A 22,487-nucleotide genomic window follows, 5' to 3' on the forward strand; every position below is an offset into this window, starting at 1 on the left:
TCAAAGGGTTTTTAATCAATTGTTCCAAATGATTAATTAACTATACATTTTGGCCCTAATTGCAATGGTGCTTTAATAATTTTTTCCCCCAAGTAAAACATGTCAGTGTCTGTGCATATGGTTTGGGCTACTTTAGATCTACAACCACAGGCCTGTTGATAAAGAGAGCTTCCTAAGCCTCACTTCAAACAGACATGAACCGGGATAAGCTTTGAATTGCAGCATCGCCATGCAAGCTTACTCTTCTGGTTCTCGTGTCAAGAGAATTCTTTGGATTCCTTTTATGGTGAAGCATAAACTAGATTTCCTTTCCTCTCTCCAAATGATTTTAATTTCTCCTTGCACATGCTCAAGCTCACACAATGTGTGTACAGGTTTGCAATGACAGTTTGTCCTACTTGATGACTGTATTACTCCTTACTTGTAAAGAGAGCATCAAAACCACATGGTCTTGCTGGGCTGCTACCAAAGACTCGTCTTGTAAGCAGTAGCCTGTCTAGCAGCATTTTTTGTTTTGTGTTAAGTAAGAAAACTTGCCAGAAAAAGATGTCATGGGAAATCTCCAAATGTGTAAACGCTGCCCAGCCATACTCTGAGGTCCAGCACCGAGGGCCTTCTGGCGGTTCCCTTACTGCGAGAGGCCAAGTTACAGGGAACCAGGCAGAGGGCTTTCTCGGTAGTGGCACCCGCCCTGTGGAACGCCCTCCCACCAGATGTCAAAGAGAACAACAACTACCAGACTTTTAGAAGACACCTGAAGGCAGCCCTGTTTAGGGAAGCTTTTAATGTTTGATGTATTACAGTATTCTAATGTTTTTTTGGAAGCCGCCCAGAGTGGCTGGGGAGGCCCAACCAGATGGGCGGGGTATAAATAAATAAAAATTATGATGATGATGATGATGATGAATCCTACATTAATTGAATTAGGATCCACCCACCTGTTATTTTTATTTCTTGGTTGAAAATAGAGAGAAGTAAATCAGGCATTGCTGAAATAATATGAAAGATGTAATAGCAGTCTTTCAGACTTACCCTTTCCATTTCCTTGAAATCCTCATCTAGCTTGGTTCCTTCTGCTCCACCAACCTTCTCACTCACTTTCTGCAGACAAAGAAAAGCAAAACAAGATAAATCCAGATGAAACTGATAAGCCAGAAGGAGCTTTGATATGAGACTTTAATTCCCAGCGTAGAATGCCTTTCCTTGAAGGAAGCAAGGATGGAGTGATGTTTTAAAATTATTATTAATTCCATTTATATGCCACCATTTATCAAAAGCTCCCAGGGTGGTGAACAACTTTAAAAACACATTACAGAACTTGATAGAAACATAATAAAAAGCATACTGACAGCCAGCCTAATAATAAAGTAGTTATTATAACAGCAGTCCTCTCCCCCACACTTTCACAGGCTGTAGGTTATTTAATAGCCATAAAGGTAAAGGGACCCCTGACCATTAGGTCCAGTCGTGACTGACTCTGGAGTTGCGATGCTCATCTTGCTTTATTGGCCGAGGAAGCCAGCATACAGCTTCCGGGTCATGTGGCCAGCATGACTAAGCCGCTTCTGGCGAACCAGAGCAGCGCACGGAAACGCCGTTTACCTTCCCGCTGGAGCGGTACCTATTTAAGGAGAGGCAATCCTTAAGGTATTGAGGTCCTGAGCCATGTAAGGCTTTATAGGTCCACACCAGCACTTGGAATTGCACCTGGAAACTAATTAGCAGCGAGTACAGTTGTGCCAGGATTGGTGACGGTGATTGTTCTTAAGCATCGTGATTTTGTTTGCAAGCCAGAAATACACTTTTGTCACCATCAGGCTTAATAATCAACAGAATCTTCCTGTAAAGGATTTATGCAAGGCAAGGAAAAAAGCACGAAACCATAGCTTTAGAGGTTTCAAAAGGCATTCTATGCATGAAATCCACACTCACAATAGATTTCAAGGAAGACTTCCAAAGCAGGCGATAGTGTATACTGGGCTTAGAATCATAGAATCATAGAATCATAGAATCATAGAATCATAGAATCATAGAATCATAGAGTTGGAAGAGACCACAAGGGCCATCGAGTCCAACCCCCTGCCAAGCAGGAAACACCATCAGAGCACTCCTGACATATGGTTGTCAAGCCTCTGCTTAAAGACCTCAAAAGAAGGAGACTCCACCACACTCCTTGGCAGCAAATTCCACTGTCGAACAGCTCTTACTGGCTTCTTTAGACAATCTAATTATATCACTTGATGACATGGAGCTGGACCAGAATGGCTCTAAAAGCAGAGCATCAAGGTGATCTGAATCAGCCCATTTTAGCTGAAGAAGTTGATGATGAATTTTTCCAAAAAACAACAACCCCCACACACCTTAAAATGGTAAATACTGAGTAATGATGGTCTAACTTAAGAGTTTACGGACATTTAGCAGATATCTGAATCCCTCATCTTTCACTTCTGCTTAATTGTATCCTGGATGGAAGTGTTATTCCTGCTTCTTGGAAGCAATCCAGACACGTTGTTGCACCCAAACCAGATAAGGACCCTCAATCAATGAACCTGTACAGCCTGTTCACGTTGATAAATGATGATGTATAGATCTTTTGGGGCAGCAACGTTAAGTGAGAAAACCATTTTCTTGATAATGATGACTAACAAGATTTAATCAGTTCATTCTGAAATGCGTAAATAACGGTCTTTATGCCCACCCAGCAATTCAGTCAGGAGGGCACTGAATGTGGTCTACCATGGTGCCCCCAAGCTAAATCCTAAATGCTTCTAATCCAATTAGACATCTTCAAGCTTTTGAGCAGTTTGAATGGAACTTCCTTCTAAGATTACTTTGGAGACAGGTTTTTTTAAGCAGTTATTGCCCAGCTATATTCACCTCAAGTCTGCCTGCACAGGGGAATAAATCAAGGGTGTTCACTATCAGCTCTTCTTTCCAGAATAGTTATAGAAACATTTGCAGAATCAGGACGTACTAATCTGAAAGTGAGACGTGTTACAGTCAGTGGTAAATCTTGCTGGAGTTGGTATGCTGCTTCCTTCAGTAATTTGAGAGGTGTCCTTCCAGAAACATACTGAATTGGCTACTGGCTTAGAGATTTATTTGCCAAGTCAGAAACATTGTGCCTAAGCATCTCTCTTAAAACACAGAGAGAACAACAGGAATTATCAAGCCTTAAATTGCAGCTAAAAATGTTTAGAACTAATTATTATCATTTGAAACAGCTTAAGAGGCAAAACTTTGACACCCTCCACCCCAATAAAACAGGATATTCAAAATTGGAGACTGTTCAAACTTTTCTTGGTTAAGAAAGATTGCAGTGCTTTAAATGATGGCTATTCCCATGTTTTCTTTCCTGTTTCAAGTGCTACCGGTTTAGTTTGCAGAATGCTTTGCACATGGAAACCGAAAGTCAAGGTTAAGAGCAAGATTTAGCATCGTTATAATGCATCTCAGTCGAAACAACTATTTGCAATAGCTAGAAATGAAAAATTAATCCTGTGGGTGTCAATTCCAGCTGCTTTCCCATGTAATCTATTCTTTTTGTCAATGAAATGGATTATATTTAACAATATACATAACCCCTTCCCCTGATGTCTATTATTATTATCATCATCATCATCATCACTACTACTACTCAGCCTTGTCCCCTGACATGGACTCAGTGCAGGTTACAGATAAAATAATAACAGCTAAAAGCGTAGAAAAAATGCAATGATTTTAAAAAATGATTCTATTAAATCTCTGCCGCCGCCTCCTCATCTCTCTCTCTCTCTCTCTATCTCTATCTCTCTCTCTCTCTCTCTCTCTCCCTCTCCCTCAAAAACAAACAAATAATTATATTAAAAACCAGCATGGCACCAGCCCTTTCACGGAAAGCAGCCAGTTCCCCAAAGTCTGTTGGAATAAGAAGGTCTTCACCTGCCAGTGGAAGGACAGCAAGGAGGGAGCCAGTCTGGCTTCTCCAGGGAGAGAGTTCCAAGGTCTGGGAGCAGCTACCAAGAAGGCCCTGTCCTGCATCCCTACCAAGCGTATCTGTGAAGGTGGCGGGGTGAGAGAAGTGGCTCCCACAAAGATCTCAGAACCTGGGCAGGTTCATAAGGGGGAATATGGTCTTTCAGATAGCTTGGACCTAAACCTGTAAAGGGCTTTATAAGTAATAACCAGCGCTTTGAATTGTGCCTGGAAACAGGCCTGAATGGAGGATGGAGAGATCTCTGTTGTAGAAACATCTGGTTTTTGCACAGTTCGTGTAACCCCTACTGTATAAAGGTAAGAGTTCCTCTATTGTTCCAACCACCTTTGTGGTCTTTCTGACCGCAAAAGGTTTTCCCATCCCTGTACCATCCTATATCCATATCCATATGCACCCGTCATGTTTTTTCTAACTCTTGCAAATAGAAATACACACAGAGAGAACAGTGTTAATCCTCTACGCTAATGGGTGACATTTGCCACACAATTGCCTAGAAGGAATACAAATAATTTCTTATTGCTCGGGCTTTATCTCTCATATTGAAATTGAAAAGCTAAATGAGACCACCGCCAGGTGACGAAAGCTCTGCTTGAAATCGGAGTGTGAGGAATTAAGACGCCATGAGAATGGGTTTTTACAGTCAGGGTTGGCTGGCTGGTGCTTGATGTTAAGCATAATAGTTGCATAAATATATGGCTTTATTAAATGCCAATCCACATCTTCGCTTTTCTTTGCGACTGTGGTGAGGCCTGTTGCAAAGAAGAAGGTGCTTTCAATTCCTTCAGCCCTGAAGAGCTGTCTTGCTAGGCGTGAGCAATATGTGGCAGATGGAGAGGAGAATTCTGCAGTTCTAGATACCAGCACCAGTTTCCCTGGGATGAATTTAAGGCTGTTTGGATCTGGAGTGCCCCATGTCTGAATAAAGATAAACCTCACAAAATAAATAAAAAAATTGCCCAGTAACACCTTAGAGACCAACTAAGTTTGTTCTGGGCATAAGCTTTCGTGTGCATGCACACCTCTTCAGATACATTGAAACAGAAGTCACCAGACCCTTATATATAGTGGGAGGGGTTTCTCAGAAGGGTAGTACGGTGGTATCTCGGATTAAGAACTTAATTCGTTCTGGAGGTCTGTTCTTAACCTGAAACTGTTCTTAACCTGAGGTACCGCTTTAGCTAATGGGGCCTCCCACTGCCGCTGTGCCGCTGGAGCACGATTTCTGTTCTCATGCTGAAGCAAAGTTCTTAACCCGAGGTATTATTTCTGGGTTAGCGGAGTCTGTAACCTGAAGCGTCTGTAACCCGAGGTACCACTGTAGGAGATGGGTGATTGACTCAATGGGTACCGGTAGTCGTTAACAGTCGTCAACAGGTTTACCATACCCATTGAGTCAATCACCCATCTCCTACTACCCTCCTGAGAAAAACCCCACCCCACCCTCCCACTATATATAAGGGTCTGGTGACTTCTGTTTCAGTTTATCTGAAGAGGTGTTCATGCACACGAAAGCTTAGACCCAGAACAAACTTAGTTGATCTCTAAGGTGCTACTGGACAATTTTTTTATTTTTTTTCAACTGTGTCAGACCAACACGGCTACCTACCTGAATCTATAAACCTCATGGTCATCTGTAGTACTGCAGGAGGAAGAAAGGGCAGCTTTTTGTGGGCAACACAGTGTAGGGGTTCTCTACCTAGCATCTTTGCATCCCAAGTGGCAGAAAAATAGCTGCCCAGCCCCACTGCAGGCCACCCCCAACTGACCAGCATCTTGTTCCTTCTCTTTCCCATGCTAACCAAGAACAAACCAGGCAAGAATTATAATGGTTGGCAATCTACTGAAGGGAGAATCGGAGGGCAGGGAGAGAGAAGAGTCCTGCAATATCGTACAGGAGAATAACCTGAAAACTAAATGTTCTTTATTAAACTTGGAGCACAGCCAGAGTAACCAACGCTTGATCACATCAACCCTGAAGCAACATCCTTGACAACTTCAGTGGTTTATCATTTATTTACTTATTTTAAAACACAGTCTTGTTCTAAGTACCTCAACAACTAAAGAGGAGACCGGTGAAGGGAATGGCATTCCAAGGACTTTTAACACATGAAGGTGACCGTAACTAATCTATCGCTACTCCTATGACAAAAGAGGGGATCAAATATAAAGTGGTTTCAGTATCATCCTCTCACCCTAGTTAGAGTACCTGTCCTCAAAGAGCAGTTTAAGTGAACATTTTCATGCTTCTTCTTTTTCCAGGGTAGTGTGTAATTGCAAGTTGCTTTTTAAAAATAAATACAGAAATCTGCCTTGTGTTTTGTAAAGATCTTAACTGCACATCTTCTCCTTTGAATAATTCAGGGTTCTCACATTTATTTGCTGCCTTCTTTTTTGAAGCCATTTCAAATGCTGTCGTTTTTTTAAGTTGCCATTCTAGAATTTTTTGCCTGTGCACCTTGAAAATGTAATTTTTTAAAATAATATTTATTAAATTTTCTCTCTTTTTAAGTACAATCAAAATAAAATTTTATCATCACATACATCTTTGCTCAAGCAGAGCATCGATTCTCCCCCCCTCCCATTCCCCGGCTTCCATAAATACTAACATTCATCTTAGCATTTCTCTATTACCCTATTTAGCTTCTTTCTATGCTTATAAATAAACTCAAATATTTGTAAAGAGGTATCTAATCATAACATTACAAAATATTTTAAATCAATCCTGCAAACGTTTTTAAATGTTTACAATGTTCCTTAATATATTGTAAGAATTTACTCCAGTCCTTTTCAAACAGTTTGTCACACTGCTTTCGGATTTTCCCTGTCAGCTTCGCCAATTCTGCATATTCAATCATCTTGGTCTGCATACATAAATATATTTAAGTCCTTTTGGGGAATTTCATCTCCTATTATACCCAATAGAAAAGCCTCTGGGGTTTTTTTAACTAAAAGTATTTTTAAATACCTTTTTCAATTCATTATATATCATATCCCAGTAGGCTTTGATCTTAGTACAAGTCCACCACATGTGATAGAAATTCCTTTCCTTTTCCTTACATTTCCAGCAAACCTTATCTTGGATCCTATACATTTTAGCAAGTTTGGTCGGTGTCAAATACCACCTATAGATCAACTTCATTAAATTTTCCTTAAGTGCCATACATGCAGTGAAATTAATAGTTTTTGTCCATAATCTTTCCCATACTTCTAATTGAATATTATAACCAAAATCTTTAGCCCATTTAATCATAACCGTCTTAACTTCTTCATCTTTAGAATGCCATTCTAACAATAGTTTGTACATTTTAATGCAGCAATAATATCTGCATACACCATGCAGGTACACCCGCAAAAAGAAAAAGAAAAAGAAAAAAGAAAACCAAGATGGACTATGGCTCCCAGTGCCATGACATTTCCAAGACTGCTATCAAGTAATGTAGGAAACAGGCCCCTGCGCAAGAAGTCTTACTTGAGTACCCCACCACCACCAATAACTAAAGAAATTGAAAACTTATTATCTGCTCTAGATCTGGAGGAGCTTGTGATTTTCTTCCACCACAGCCAGCACAGATCCACACCAAACATGCAAAGCAGATCCAATGCACATTAAAAAGACATCACTTTCCCCAAAGAATCGTGGGAACTACAGTTTCATTCTCACGGAACTACCCTCACAGAGCTGCTCTGGAGGGCAGGATTGAAACCAATGGCTTGAAGTTAAAAGAAAAGAGATTCCGACTAAACTTCAGGAAGAACTTTCTGACAGTAAGAGACAGTGGAACGGTCTCCCTTGGGAGGTTGTGGACTCTTCCTTCTTTGGCCATCTGCCAGGGATGCTTTTGTTGAGATTCCTGCATTGCTGGGGTTGAACTAGATAATCCTCAGGGTCCCTTCTAACTCTACAATTCTGTGCTTCTATCATTATCAGCATTCTTGACAAACTACAGCTCCCAGGATTCTGAGGAGGAAGTCATGTTTTAAACTGTGCCTTAGATGTGCTTCAAAGATGTGGTATAGATCTGCCCATACTCTCACACCTTAAGTTTCTCTGGTTCAGGACCCCCTGAAGTTAACGCTGGCCCCAAGGAATTCAAGGTTTGTCTCAATGGACACCCAGCAATAAAGAACATCCATTGTTTGACTTGTGAAGGTTTCCACTTTCAGACCACGTAGAGGGCAAGTCTGATAAAGCAGCACGTAGGAAGGGAACTTTTGGTCTTTGAGATGTTGCCAAATTACAACTCTAACCATCACTGGCGCATGGTCATGCTTCTGGGCTGATGTAATTCAGCAACACCTGGAAGACCCAAGGTACCTAACTGTGTCCCCAACTCCATACTTCTGTTAGAAGCTGGTGAATGCCCAATTTCAACTAAAGCATGGTGGGCTGTCCTAAAACATTGGCTCAGGATTTCAGTATTTGATATAGGGAAGGGTTTGTACCAACACCTGACCAATGAGGAGTTTGTCAGCAAATGGCAGAAAACCATGGCTAGAAAAGCCACCTCTATTGGTCTGTCATCCCCCCAACTTTATTACCTGGGTTATGAAGGCACCCTAAAGACGTTAAAGCAAAGATTATGGGATAATGCACACAGTGACTTGCGATCTCGATCACACGCAGTCTGTAGTCCACTGGCAGTAGGAGTACAATATGGGCATGTCTTTAAGTTAACATCTTACATTAAAAACCTGACAGTACCAAATTATCGAAGGCTTTTCACCAAAGCCAGACTAAACGTCTTTCCTTCTGCAGTGTTGGGTGGCAGGTTGAGAGGAGTTCCCTACCAGGACAGACTTTGCTCGTGTGCTCAAGACATCGATTCTATAAAACATATTTTGCTGCACTGTGCGAAATATGAGCAAGCCAGGGCTGAACTGATATTACCCTTGCTGGTACCTTTCCCGGGAAAAGCAGACGCTCACTATGTAAGGTTCCTATTGGAAGACCGGACAAACGCTAGAACATTAGCAATGGCGAAGTTTTTATCGGTGGTTGCAAGAACCAATGATGCCTATCTTTAAGTCTGAACAAAATGCTTGTTTAACCTGGAGGTAGGCTGTCTGAATTGTGCATTGCTTTGTAACAATTTGTTGGGTCTCTGGACCGTAATAATGATTGATTGATTGATTGATATAGAAGACCCAAGTTCCCCTTGTTTGGAATTAGCATTTGATTTCAGTTTATCTGGTGGTGATTTCTTTTTTAAAAAAAAACACCTTTAAAAATAAGATTCCTTCTAGCCTTGCTCAGCAGTTTAAGGCTGCACGATCTAGTACATTCCTGTGACTCAGGCAGCAAAGAACAAGAGCAAAAGATTTGAGCCATAGCCGGTACCTAGTTTGGCAGCAACGGCCCTGCTGCGCATTCTTCCAGCCCATCGCTGCAGAGCCTCTACTGCAGTGCTTTTGCATTCTACCTAAAAGCTACACATCCACCGGGGACCAAAAGGCAACGTCTGTGTGGGAGGACAGAAAGAGCAGCGGCGTGAAAGTCGCTCACGATACAGCAGATCTGCCGTGCACAAGGTCAGCAAAGCCGCAGGACAAATGCTGTCAGCCAGGGACACACGGCACATCCTAAACGTAAATCAATGTTGCTAATTTCAGGGGGAAGAGATTTGCATAGCATAGCATAATGCCAAGTCAGCAACAGTTCAAGTGATAACGCAGAAAGGGGACATTCGGAATAACAAGGCTGCTTCATTTTCATTATGGAAGTATTTTTGCAATTGTTTTATGTGGACCTTAGGAGTAGCTTTTGTTTTTTGTGTGTGTGTGTGTCCCCCCCCCCCCAGCTGCCAAATTTCTGCTCAGAAAGCCGGCTTTAGCTTCCCTGATCATCTGGCTGACAAGTTATCACTTGCTCTCCCCAGCTGGCAGCAGATATTCTGATAGCTGAACTTAACCAGAACGCACCATTCCACGCATGCAAGCACGCTCTCCCTGGGTATGAACTGCTGTGGAGGCTGGTCAAGTCATCTTAGGTGGTAAAGCTAACAGAGAATTATGAGCAGTTTCTCAGCCTCCGTCTCCACCTATATTTCAGGGCTACAAGGTTTGGTAAGATCATTCTGAACATGTCAAACTTTTGAAATTTCTTGTTGCTGCTGTTTGCAATTTAGGTAGGTGAAGGTTTCTACATACAGAAGGTTTCTACATACAGAAGGTTTCTACATACAGATGCTTCAGGTTACAGACGCTTCAGGTTTCAGATTCCACTAACCCAGAAATAGTACCTCGGGTTTAAGAACTTTGCTTCAGGATGAGAACAGAAATCGCGTGGCGGCAGCACAGCAGCAGTGGGAGGCCGCATTAGCTAAAGTGGTGCTTCAGGTTAAGAACAGTTTCAGGTTAAGAACGGACCTCCAGAACGAATTAAGTACTTAACCTGAGGTACCACTGTACAGGCTTCCAGAGGAAGGAGGAAGAGCAGACACAGCCACTTCTGAAGTTTCAAATGTTGCCACGCTCTCTGCTTTGATGTGACACTGATGGCTACAAAAATGCACATATTTAGTGAAGCAATCACAGTAATACATGTGTGGCCTCAATGTAACGCCTTTGAGGAAAGGCAGTTGTCTGAGATCTACCACCTGCATTTAGGCTCTCACCTCGGTTGCATACACATCATGAATTTAAGCATCATTAGTCCCCCCGCCCTGAATCTTGGGAATGGTAGTTTGTTAAGGGTGCTAGAAATTGTAGTTCTGTGATGAGCTGGATTCCTGGGAAGGAGGAAAATGCTTTAAATGCATGGAGTGTACACAGTCTTACTATTTAAAAAGGAGGCTGTATTTTATTTTGAAACAGGCACATAAAATTAGGTTGTGCATTATCTCCAAGCATCTTCAGGGAGAGAGCATGTCTAGGAAATACAATAGATTAACTGCTCAAGGGCAGAACTGAGCAGGAGAGCACTTGAAGCCATTGCAGATTGCATAAGGTGTTCAAGAATAGCCTGTTTGTTTGTTTGTTTGTTTTAGTTAGTAGTTGCAGTCAACTATTCTATCCTGGTAAGGATCTGAAGAATCCTTTGGCATTTACCTTAATATAGAGATACTCATTCCCCCCCCCCATTCCTAGAATATTTAAAGCTACTGCAACAGCCCAGTCCTAGGATCCTAGCCTTCACATCTTTAAGGTAAATGACAGATTTTATTCCAGTCTTAAAGTCCATTGTCAGATCCTAGGTAGCTGCAGAATCAACCCACATGGATCATTTATAAGCAGCAAATACGCAGGAATCCCTCGCCACCGCCCCCAATACTGTGATGTGCCTTTGTTGTATTGCTGCAGAGATCGCTGGCATGAACTTCTCACTAATATGAATAATTTCAGCACAGTACAGTAGTCTAAACAAAGTTTGGTTTGTCTCTATCAAAGGCAGCCGAGAAGATTCAAAGTTATAGCAGTTAATGCAAGGAGACAGACAGATGGAATAAATGCATTTTTATTCATTTATCTTGCAGTTTAATGTTATTTATTTGCACACACAAAAACCCAATCAATCAACAAACCACGGGAAGCCGATAAACACCTTCCTTCAAATATCCCTAAGCTATCAGAATTATGCTGAGCACACACAGCATTCCAGCTTCGCCTTGAATCATGAGTCATTCCATCTCCATGTGCATAATGTTGGGTAGTTTTGTTTTTTTGTTTTTGTAATGTGACATCTCAGCCTATCCAGAAGGATTGCTGACAAACCATTACACTAGCCATCGTGAGTAGAAAAGACGCATCGTGCTCTGGCCAATATTTATTTGCTAGCGAAATGCCTATCATTATGACAGGAAGGTCATGTTCACTGATTTCAATGGGTCTACTCTAAATAAAACCTAGCTGAATACCATATATCATCATCAGGGGGGGAAACAACCCCTTTATATAGGCACAATGTAGAAGAAGGTTTGTGCAAATTAACATCATACTCTCTAAGTGATATTATCACTGTGATTTTGGTTTATCCCATCTTCTTGATGAATGTTACTGTGTTCTTAACCAGATACTAACGAGCAGCCAATCTCACAAGTATTTCCTGTTCCAAAGTCACTGATGAGGCCTGTTTGGTTAAGAGAAGCCCAAACTAGGGAGCTCATGCTATTAGCTCCTGAAATTGGTCTGGGATTATTTCATAGCCTTTCTTCAAATATTTAAAATTGTAAACCACCTTGGATACCTTGGGAAGAAGGTAATATATAGATGTAATATATAAAGACATAAAAATGGAGCTTTTCATCCTATGGCCCTCCTATAATTCCCATCCGTGTCAGCCAGCATGGCCAATGGTCAGGAATGGTGGTAGTTATAGTTCAGCCCCACGTGGAGTTCCACAGCTTGGCTACAACTGGGTTAAAAACCAATAAGCTGCAACTGAAAGAGATCCCACATGAATTTCTTGAGTCGCAACCTGTGTTCTCTTTATCTGCAGTTCTCAGCTGCAGTTCTGAAATTTCATGTTTATCTGACATAGACGGGAACTAAATACTGTTTGCTAATATCAACAAATCAGCATCTTTATTTTATTCCTATTATAAAGGAATAAAGCTCTACTGAGCCGAGGAGTTAGATAACTCTTTGCAGAATTGCTTCTGTGATTGAGAATTTTTTTTCATGACCACATTTGGGAGATCCTTTAAATTGCAAGATAGATTAAAACTAGTTTGCATCCCACAGTTCATTTAATTTTCTTCTAATACTAACTCTGTGTGATGCTTCTTTCCTAATAAGCCACAGCTCTACAAATTAAAGGTTTCATTTTTCTTGAGCAAGCTAGCTGTCTCAATGGCATCGTGCTTAATTCAGTACCCTTGACTAGAACAGTTATATCTACAGCTGGAACATTACAGCTGGGAAAACAGTATGTCTGGTGCCATGTTTGATCTGTGACCATTATTCATTTGGCTGGTGCTTCCAAGGCAAATTAATTTGGTAAACGATGCCAACGATGGCATATATTGTGTTTGGAGTAGCCATGCACAGTTGTGATTCCATTTCAGCCAAAATATGCAATGCAGTGTGAAACACAACACAAGATGCATTAACCCAAAGTTCAGAATTGTGTGCCCAATGTCTCCTTTCACACTGACTCTGCATTGTGAAAGCTGACCTCTAGATACCCTTGTTTATGTTTTGAGATCGATTGCCAGATGTCATGGGCTGGTTGGATTCAGAGGAATGGTGGCAGGGACCAGCTGGGGAACCACCAAAGGAAGGAGGCTCAGAGCCCAGGGATTGGTGGTGGGACAACAATAAGGGGTCAGAGGGAGAAGACCAGGAAAGAAGTAACAGGGCTTAGTGAGCTGGGAGAGTCTGTGGCAGAGTCCAGAATCAGAGGCAGGAGCTGAAGCAGGGGAGGAGGAAGGCCAAGAGACAGAATTGAGTCAGGCTGGTGAAGAGGCACGGGTATCTCTTGCCCTCCTGCTATGACTAGCTCCCCTCTCCCCTGGTCTCCCAGAACCAGAAGAGGTGTGAAAAGGGAGGAGGAGATGTTGGTTTCTCACAGGCGTAGTCTCCGATTGCTTGGGGAAAACTCTGGAGAGGAGGAAACCTTTTGCCCAATGTGGGACTTGAACCAACAGCCCTGAGATTAAGACTCTTATGTTCTTACCGACATTGAAATGATTTGTTTTGCATTTAGATCTGTGCCTTTACCTATGCAAGCAAATGGAGAACTCCTCTTGCTCCCAAGCGGAAACTCACCCCAACAACAACCCTTGGGGCAGCAGGGCTCTTGCTGGGGTTTGTTTATAACACGTCCCTCATCCCAGTCTTTCCTATTTTCCCACCACCAGAAATGTGGGCCTAATTTTATGAAACTCCCTTGTAGCTGAGGTCAGACAAGCCCTCTCTCCATTGAACTTCCATTGCCTACTGAATCCTTAAAAAAAATAATCTAGCAGGAATTTTAACTGGATTCTGATTTTATAATTTTACCTGACTTTTATTTTAGGTAAAGGTAAAGGTACCCCTGCCCGTTCGGGCCAGTCTTGCCAGACTCTAGGGTTGTGCGCTCATCTCACTCTATAGGCCGGGAGCCAGCGCTGTCCACAGACACTTCCGGGTCACGTGGCCAGCGTGACAAGCTGCATCTGGCGAGCCAGCACAGCACACGGAACGCCGTTTACCTTCCCGCTGGTAAGCGGTCCCTATTTATCTACTTGCACCCAGGGGTGCTTTCGAACTGCTAGGTTGGCAGGCGCTGAGACCGAACGATGGGAGCGCACCCTGCCGCGGGGATTCGAACCGCCGACCATGCGATCGGCAAATCCTAGGCGCTGAGGTTTTACCCACAGCGCCACCCGCGTCCCTCTGACTTTTATTTTAATTGTAGTTATATTTTTTCTACACTGCTAAGAGATCAACATAATTAAGCAGTACAGTCGTACCTTGGATTCCGAACGCCCTGGAACTCGGACGTTTTGCTCCCAAATGCCGCAAACCCAGAAGTGAGTGTTCTGGTTTGCAAACGTTCTTTTGGAACCCGAACGTCTGGCGGGGCTTCCGCAGCTTCTGATTGGCTGCAGGAGCTTCCTGCAGCTGATCAGAAGTCGTGATTTGATTTTTGAACATTTTGGAAGTCGAACAGACTTCCGGAATGGATTCCGTTTGACTTCCAAAGTATGACTGTATATAAAATGTCTAAATGAAATAAATGAAAAAAGTGTGTATCCCACCTGTCCAACAAATACTATAAGTTGGCATACGTGCTTCTCCCTTTCCTCCATATTTTATCCAGAGAGATGTTACAGTGACAGTAAGTGATGAGGCTGAAGCTTCTGCCAGCAGTTCAATATCCTCAGCTAGGATCAGACATATCACAAGCACTCTTATATTCTTGCTTCTGATCTGAATTTTTGGTCCCCCAAATAACAGGGAGTAAAGGTCACTGCTACTCACAGAACTCTGGCGCTCTTTGCAGAGATGGCTGGAGGCTGATGATGTACTGTGACTCACAGAATCTCCAGCATTGTTACTGATCACTGCCAGGCATTTGTAGTCTGCAGTGCTATCATCTAAACAGAAGCGAACAAACAACAAACTTGCTGTTATGGAAGGGGGGGGAGGTCATATACAGTCCAAGTAGATAAATAGGTACCGCTGGGGCAGGAAGGTAAACAGCGTTTCCATGTGCTCTGGTTTCTGTCACGGTGTCCCATTGCGCCAGAAGCGGTTTAGTCCTGCTGGCCACATGACCCAGAAAACTGCCTGCTGGCCACATGACCCAGAAAACTGCCAACGCTGGCTCCCTCAGCCTGAAAGTGAGATGAGCGCCACAACCCCATAGTCCCCTTTGACTGGACTTAACCGTCCAGGGGTCCTTTACCTTTTCCCTGCTATTACATATGCACAGTCAGAAGATTGAGGGTGGGGGAATCCATCCCCAACAGCATGTACAGAGCCTATGTGCCCATAAATTACATGCAGAACAGATGTGTGTGGTTAATCAGACACAGCGGTTTTGTACCATATCCCCTGCCCTACTCCCTCCAGTTTAGACCATCTGAACAGTCCTTCAGACGTTTTCTTTTCTATGGCAACCATGCCACTAGCAGAACTCCCTGGGCACAGAACCACATAGAAATCTGCATAATGTCATGTGGTTTGCAATTATGTTCACCTTGCCAACAAAGCTACTTAAAGTTCATTTCATTCCTTGATGGCTTCAAATTATGTATGAATCCACCCTTACAGCTTCTACTAGCTCTCTGTGAAGGCAGAGCTATTTGCTAACTTCAGGCTCATTAATCTGACTTCCTGCATTAAGCCAATTCTAAACTGGAATTTCGCTGAGAAGTAGCTCCTAAAATTAGCCCAGATTAAATATGCAAAGAACAGAAGCTATTAAGGAAGTATGACATCATACCAAAGCTCTGCTAGGCATCACCATAAAAAAAGAAGAGAGCCAATTGGAAATGTGGGAAGAAGGGGCTAGTTTTGAATAAAAGAAGCCTGCTGGATTCAGGGCAGAATTAAGATGCTAGTGGCACTCCTCCCGTCAGGAATCCAATGGATCTTTATGTGTGGTCAGTCTCAAGTGGTTTGCATGGCCATCTGCTGCAGCTTTTAAATCACTTGTTTAAATGACAAACGAAACAAATGTCTTGCTACATTTAAATGACAAATTATGAGATTTGCTTCTAATTTTAACCAAACTTACTACATTGAACATGGATGGCTTGCTTCAGAGCAAACATGCAAAGAATTGTACTGTCAGGGACATTGTGGGCCATTATCTCACTTAACTAGGAGGATTACAGCATTATTCTTGTGACAATGTGTAGCTGTCTGCATACCTGGGACTAGATAGCAAACCAACGCACCAGAGACCAGTGATAACCATGGGTTCTTTTTCTGCTCACTCTTCCCATACACATTCAATATTTTTTATTTAATACATATAAGAAGTTAGGCCTTACGTACACATATAGAAGATCATTCCCTCCTATGTTTCTTTTGTGATTTTTTAAAACTAATACCTTTACTCCTTTTCATGGTCGGCACTGCATGCCACCAAGCTAACAACATGCAAGCAGTTTGTGTTTCCCAGCTCAAGAGTAGCACATGCAGTGGCTGTCCACATTTGCCAGAGTGAGATCAGCTTACCATGTTAATGCCATCTAGCTGGAGTGTGTTGCAATTAACAACATAACTATGCTTTGCATTTAAACCATTACACAGCATTTCTTCAAAAAACAAATAAACGCATAAACGCTTAAGGTCCATGAATAACCATAGTTTAGAGGTCCCGGGCCCTAAGGAAGTCAGACTATCCTCCACCAGGGCCAGGGCCTTCTCAGTGATGGCTCCGCCCGGGTGGAATGCTCTGTCCCATGAGACCAGGGCCCGTCAGGATTTAACCTCCTTCCGTCAGGCCTGTAAGACAGAGCCATTCTGCCTGGCCTTCAATTTGAATTCAGCCTGACCTTTATTTCCCTTCTCTTTCCTCCCCCTCCCCTTTTATGAAGATCACCTGCTCTGAGACCCCACAGCTAATTCTCCCCTGGCCTCCTCACTGGCCCAAGTAGGACCAATTCAGCCAGCTAGCCCTGGTGACTATCTAATGCTTATTAGATGGATTTCCCCCAAATTGATTTCTGAACTTTGAATTTTATTGCTATTCATGTTTTTATACTGTATTTTATGCTGCTTGTTTAAATTTGTTGTTAGCCGCCCTGAGCTCGGTTTCTGAACCGGGAAGAGTGGGGTATAAATAAGAAATTATTATTTATTATTGTTTCGGTTAATTGTCTCCAATTCTGTGACTTGCGTTCTGGAAAGCGTGTTATTCTGTGAAGCTTGCAAACTCAAGGAGTTACATTTCACTCTAAGGGTCGATGTTGCCATCTCCATGGGGTAGGGGAGCCCTCACAAGTGCCAACAACATGTTGGTGCCATTTCCTTAAAATGACTTGCATGCGAGGCAACTTCAACCTGCACACAACTGGAGAGCTCAGAGTCTTTTCGGTTTGGTGTCCAATTAAAGCCAAATGCAGCGGAGACATCTCTGAGCTCCTGTGGACTTGAAATTCTCAAAACATGCCACATTGTCATTTATTTAAGAATGCTGTCAGAGCATTATGTAAGTTCCACTGCACTGAGCCTCAATGGAGATGAAGCTGTAACTATTTCAAGGTGCAGGAAGAAGCAGTGGTGGAAATCACTTCACAGCAAAATCCAGAATTAGTTGGGTTGTGTGATGTTTTTTCTAAGGATAAGCAAAATGGCAAAGTAATCCCAATCTTCTCAACTCAAACATAAGGATACTGGGGTGGGGGGGAGAAGAAGGCAAGGAAGGATAGCAAAGTCATGTCCAGGCAATTTTAGTGCTAATTTTAAATGCCGCTTTCCAAAAGTAAAGAGACTTGCAGAAACACACAAAGAGCTGTTAGTGTGATAGGGGAATTACTTATCAGCTGTTGGGAGAAGCTGTGCCCCATTGCAGCTGTAGCCAACCTGCCAGATGTTTCGGACTACAACTCCCATCAGCCACAAGCAAGATGGCAAATAGCCAGGAATGATGGGAGTTGTAGTCCGAATCATGGGCGGGCACCAGGTTGAGGAAGGCTGCCCTAGAGTGCATTACCTGGCCACTGCCAAATTAGAGCTTCTCTGGATATGTCAGTGTTCTCCTCCCCCAGAGCTTTTTAGTTCCTATCTCTTCTCATTCCCCACCTGCTTTCCACCCACCCATCCCTATTATTTTTGCAACATAATATTTAATTAGGGCATAACAACACTAAGAATGGCAGCAAGCAACACTTTTGGTCTGGACAGAAAAGTGTCCTGGGCCAGAATCTGCATTTCTTAACAGAGATTTTCTGCCAAGCACTCTCAAAGGCTTAAAAAATTAAAATAGACTGTAGGTAATTCAGGATCCAAAGTGAAGCGAGTTCTGCTTGTGCTACTTCTGGATTAATCCTTCCAAATACAGGCTTACTGCTTGATATTAAAGTAATCACAAAACATGTCAGGGAGAATGAAATTGTAGTAATTCTACGGCTCTTTCCGCGAAGCACAATATATTTTATTTTGATAAACAGACGTCCCAAGCTAACAAATAAGCTCTCGTGGCAAACTGCCTCTCCTGAAACATGTGCTGGTTACTTGTTACGGTTATGAGATCTCCGGAGAGAGCTCAAGGCCACCAGCCTCTGTTAAGCAAACTCCTCTGGCAGAAACTAAGCGCTGGATGGGTAAGGTTTTTCTTCTTGTTCTTTCACCACTGAGAGCTAAGAATTGAAAAGTGGGAACTTTTAATAACCTCCAGCCCAATTATGTCCCAATGCACATGCAGTGATTAAAGAAAGGTGATACATACCTTCTTTTTGTGTGTGTCTAACTCTAGGGGCTCTGATCTGAGAGAATAATACCCAGTTCTGTGGTTATAGCTATTCTGGGCTGATCATGAGTGTTCTTGAACCAAATGAAAAGACTTAATTAACCTACAGACAATTTTTGAGCACCCATGGTTTTCCTCCCCACAGTGTGACTAACACAAAAGTTCCATATTGTAACACTCAGCAGGATCTCGTGACTAGCTGTCACTGCCTGTTGATTGCCTCTGCCCACTGTGTGAAAGGGCCTGGTGCAATTATTAATTTGAACTTCTTAAAGTGGGGAAGGAATAGAGAATTGAGTCTTTTTCACCTGTACAATCCTGCAACTCAAGTTAGACAGTTCAATCCAGTCAGATGGGCTGGATCAGGCAGGTGTTGAAGTGCAGAACTCTGTTTGAATGTGGCTGCTATGACATTTTCAGTGTCATGATTATAGGAACTAAAGGAAAATGCAGCCAGGGCGGAAAATGCAGGAGACATGGTCTACAGATATATTGATTCCTTGATTTATAAATGTGTTGTCTGGTAGTGCTCATGGGCATTAATGAATCCTTAAATGTGATTTCAGTTATTCTAGGTTGACTCCACACAAACACATTTTTAGGTTGTCTTTAACTGTTCTCATGGGGACAACAGTCAATGCTTCTCTGACCAAGGAATATTTACTTTATGGGGGGAAATGGGAAAATATTGAATTGTATTGACATTTTAATATTGCTCCCTAAAAGTGGGACAACAATGGCAGTAAAGAGGGTAAAGAGAAGAGAAAGCATTATAATGTGGAAGGTAGGAGCAAGGATTCATGAATATTTCCGAAACAGAATAGCAACTTTTGCAGCAAAGTTTTGGCCCTCACAAAAATTCAGCATAGTACTAGCATGTGCTGCTAGTAATGGTGTGAATAATTGTTTGCCTTATTAATCATTATACACCAGAGCGTTTAGTAAATTGGGGCCCAATGGAATGGCGTCTGCCAAAAATCAGCCTGTATAAATACACAGAAGATATTTGTACAAACATCCATCCCATAATACCTTGCCCATCATCAGGATTTGCTCCCAGTCCTCCTCATTCAATATAAGCCTAACAGTCAAGAAGATGGAAATTGTTTACAAGCCAGATAATGCAATGCAAATTACTTGACAGATTTACTCACAATGTGTTCTAATAGGCTTGGCCATGATCTCTCTCCCAGTGAGCCAGGCATAATTCTTGCAGTCACAAAGCATCAGATGTCAGCCTGGCTTCTTCAAATGGTTCCACCAGGTGCTTGAAACTGTATCTAATCAACCTAAAATCATAAATCATAGAACTGGAAGGGACCCAAAGGGTCATCTACTCCAACCTCCTGTAATGCAGGAACCCTGCCCTTCGCCATCCCTGCATGGCCTTAGACCACCAACCTTCTGGTTAGCAGCCAGACGCACTGACCCACTGAACCAGTAGGACATCATCAAAATGCAGGCAATCTGTTTTGGTGTTAGAGTACTTCAAAAGAAAGCCATGCTATACATCTGCACCAAGCATAGCATCCCTTATGGAACAGCACACTCTTTGGCAATTTAGAGGGTGTCATCCAGTGATACCCACAGGGACGCGGGTGGCTCTGGGGTCTAAACCACCTTGGGCATGCCATTAAAAACACTGACAGTTCAAATCCCCATGACGGTGTGAGCTCCCATTGCTCTGTCCCAGCTCCTGCCAACCTAGCACTGCAAAAGCACACAATTGCAAGTAGATAAATAGGGAGCACTGCGGCGGGAAGGTAAACTGCGTTTCTGTCGACATGCAGAGGAGCTGGGAGGCCTGCTGGCAAGCCCAGCTCGGACGTCTCCTTCTATTGGACCGTGCTCCAACAGAAATCAGTGACCCGAACTTCAAAAGCCAGGGCATGCAATTAGCAGAGTGTGGTTCGCACACAGAAGTAGGCATGAGGCGTAAGTCATGCTACAGCTACAGATTTATTAAACATAAATCAGAACAAAGAAACATGTCCTCTCTCTCTCATGTCATCTCGGAGAGAACAGCAAAAGCTATACACAAACGGAAGTTCCCAGCATACTGTGCTGGAATGTAAACAGACATGTGACATGCAACAATTCCACATGTCTGTTCCTTAAGGTGGAATGGAATTCTCAACAGTTTCTGTACGCTCTGGTTTCCGTCACAGTGTCCTGTTGCACCAGAAGCGGTTTAGTCTTGCTGGTCACATGACCCAGAAAGCGGTCTGTGGGCAAACGCTGGCTCCCTTGGCCTGAAAGCAAGATGAGCACTGCACCTGCATAGTCGCCTTTGACTCAACTTAACCATCCAGGGGTCCTTTGCCCCCCCCCACAGGGCTGTGTGACCCATTTCTGCTTGCAAAGCTGAACTTCTCCTTCCTTTCATTCCCTCTTCATACCCCCAACATGTGCTCCAGACAAGATTTTGGAGGCATACAGGGAGCAGCAGAGGAGGAGGAGGAGTGGAAGGGATAGTCTGTTCATCCAACACTAGGCATCACCCAGAGTTGAGGAAAACCTTAGGGAGTGTGTAGAAGGAGAGGGTTACATTGTGCAAGCAAACATCCTGGCATTGATGGGCCAATTGCCTTAGCATGACATTGGATTCCACCCAGTGGCTTGACATTTTCCTAAATCAAAAATATTCGGAGCTAGGCAATAGCCACACAATATTTATGAGGGAAAGAATTGCTGTCAGAGGATTTCTTTGAAAAGAGGTTGACAGAAACATACAATGGGTGTAATCTGCCACATGATATTCCTGTGCACACCTAAAAATGCAAAATGTGAATGCGTCCAAGGCGCAAAATCGTTTTTACATTGCCTGTCATGCAATCTTGAAATATCTGTCTGGAAATTTCTGTTTTACATACTAAGAATGCGAACACTTTATTACAAAAAAAGACACGAGTGCATATTTCAATTGTTAAAAACTGGGGGGAACAGAACCCCTCAGCGCGGTTTGGCTTTGTAAATCTTGATATGTGGAAAAGAGCATCTGACATTATGCCACAGACAGCTTCCTCAGTTAAAAAAGGGAAGAGAGAGAGAGAGGAGAGAGGAAGAATCAAGCAAAACAGCAGTTGGTATTCACTGTCACAACCAGGAAAGTCAAGGTTGCCTAGCAACAAAACAGAAGAAAAGTGAGGTGTGAGCAGTCTAAAAATTAAACTGAGGAATCTCTTCCTGGAAGTCCAGTTACTATTCAGTTTTGTCCAGTGTTGGTTAGAGCTAGAAAATAAGGTGGCATATACACAGCCATTAAGAGCCAGGACCTAGGAGACCCAGGTGGATATCCCCACTTGGCCCTGGACAAAGTTCAAGTTTACTGAATGACCTTGAGCCAGTCCCTGCATCTTGGGGTTGCTGTGGGGATTAAGTGAGGAGAGTCAAGGATATCACCTTGAACGCATGGGAGGAAGATAGTAAAGGTAAAGGGACCCCTGACCATTAGGTCCAGTCGTGACCAACTCTGGGGTTGCAGCACTCATCTCGCTTTATTGGCCAAGGGAGCCGGTGTACAGCTTCCGGGTCATGTGGCCAGCATGACTAAGCCACTTCTGGCGAACCAGAGCAGCGCACGGAAATGCCGTTTACCTTCCCGCCGGAGCGGTACCTATTTATCTACTTGCACTTTGACGTGCTTTCGAACGGCAAGGTGGGCAG

The 22,487-nt window shown here is 43.0% G+C and overlaps 1 protein-coding gene across 3 annotated transcripts in view; it reads right to left on the bottom strand.

Annotated features, from left to right (window-relative positions):
- Positions 1 to 22,487, bottom strand: part of SH3GL2 (SH3 domain containing GRB2 like 2, endophilin A1) — an 80,894-nt gene that overhangs the window by 20,722 nt on the left and 37,685 nt on the right. For all 3 annotated transcript variants that reach the window (XM_083593852.1, XM_083593851.1, XM_083593850.1), the window contains one exon: positions 1,033 to 1,101. In XM_083593852.1, coding sequence (XP_083449978.1) covers positions 1,033 to 1,058 — 26 coding nt within the window. In that variant the 5' untranslated portion in view covers positions 1,059 to 1,101. The remainder of the gene's footprint in view (positions 1 to 1,032; positions 1,102 to 22,487) is intronic.

This window comes from Podarcis filfolensis, assembly GCF_964270895.1.
Source record: "Podarcis filfolensis genome assembly, chromosome: 17".
NCBI lineage: Eukaryota > Metazoa > Chordata > Lepidosauria > Squamata > Lacertidae > Podarcis > Podarcis filfolensis.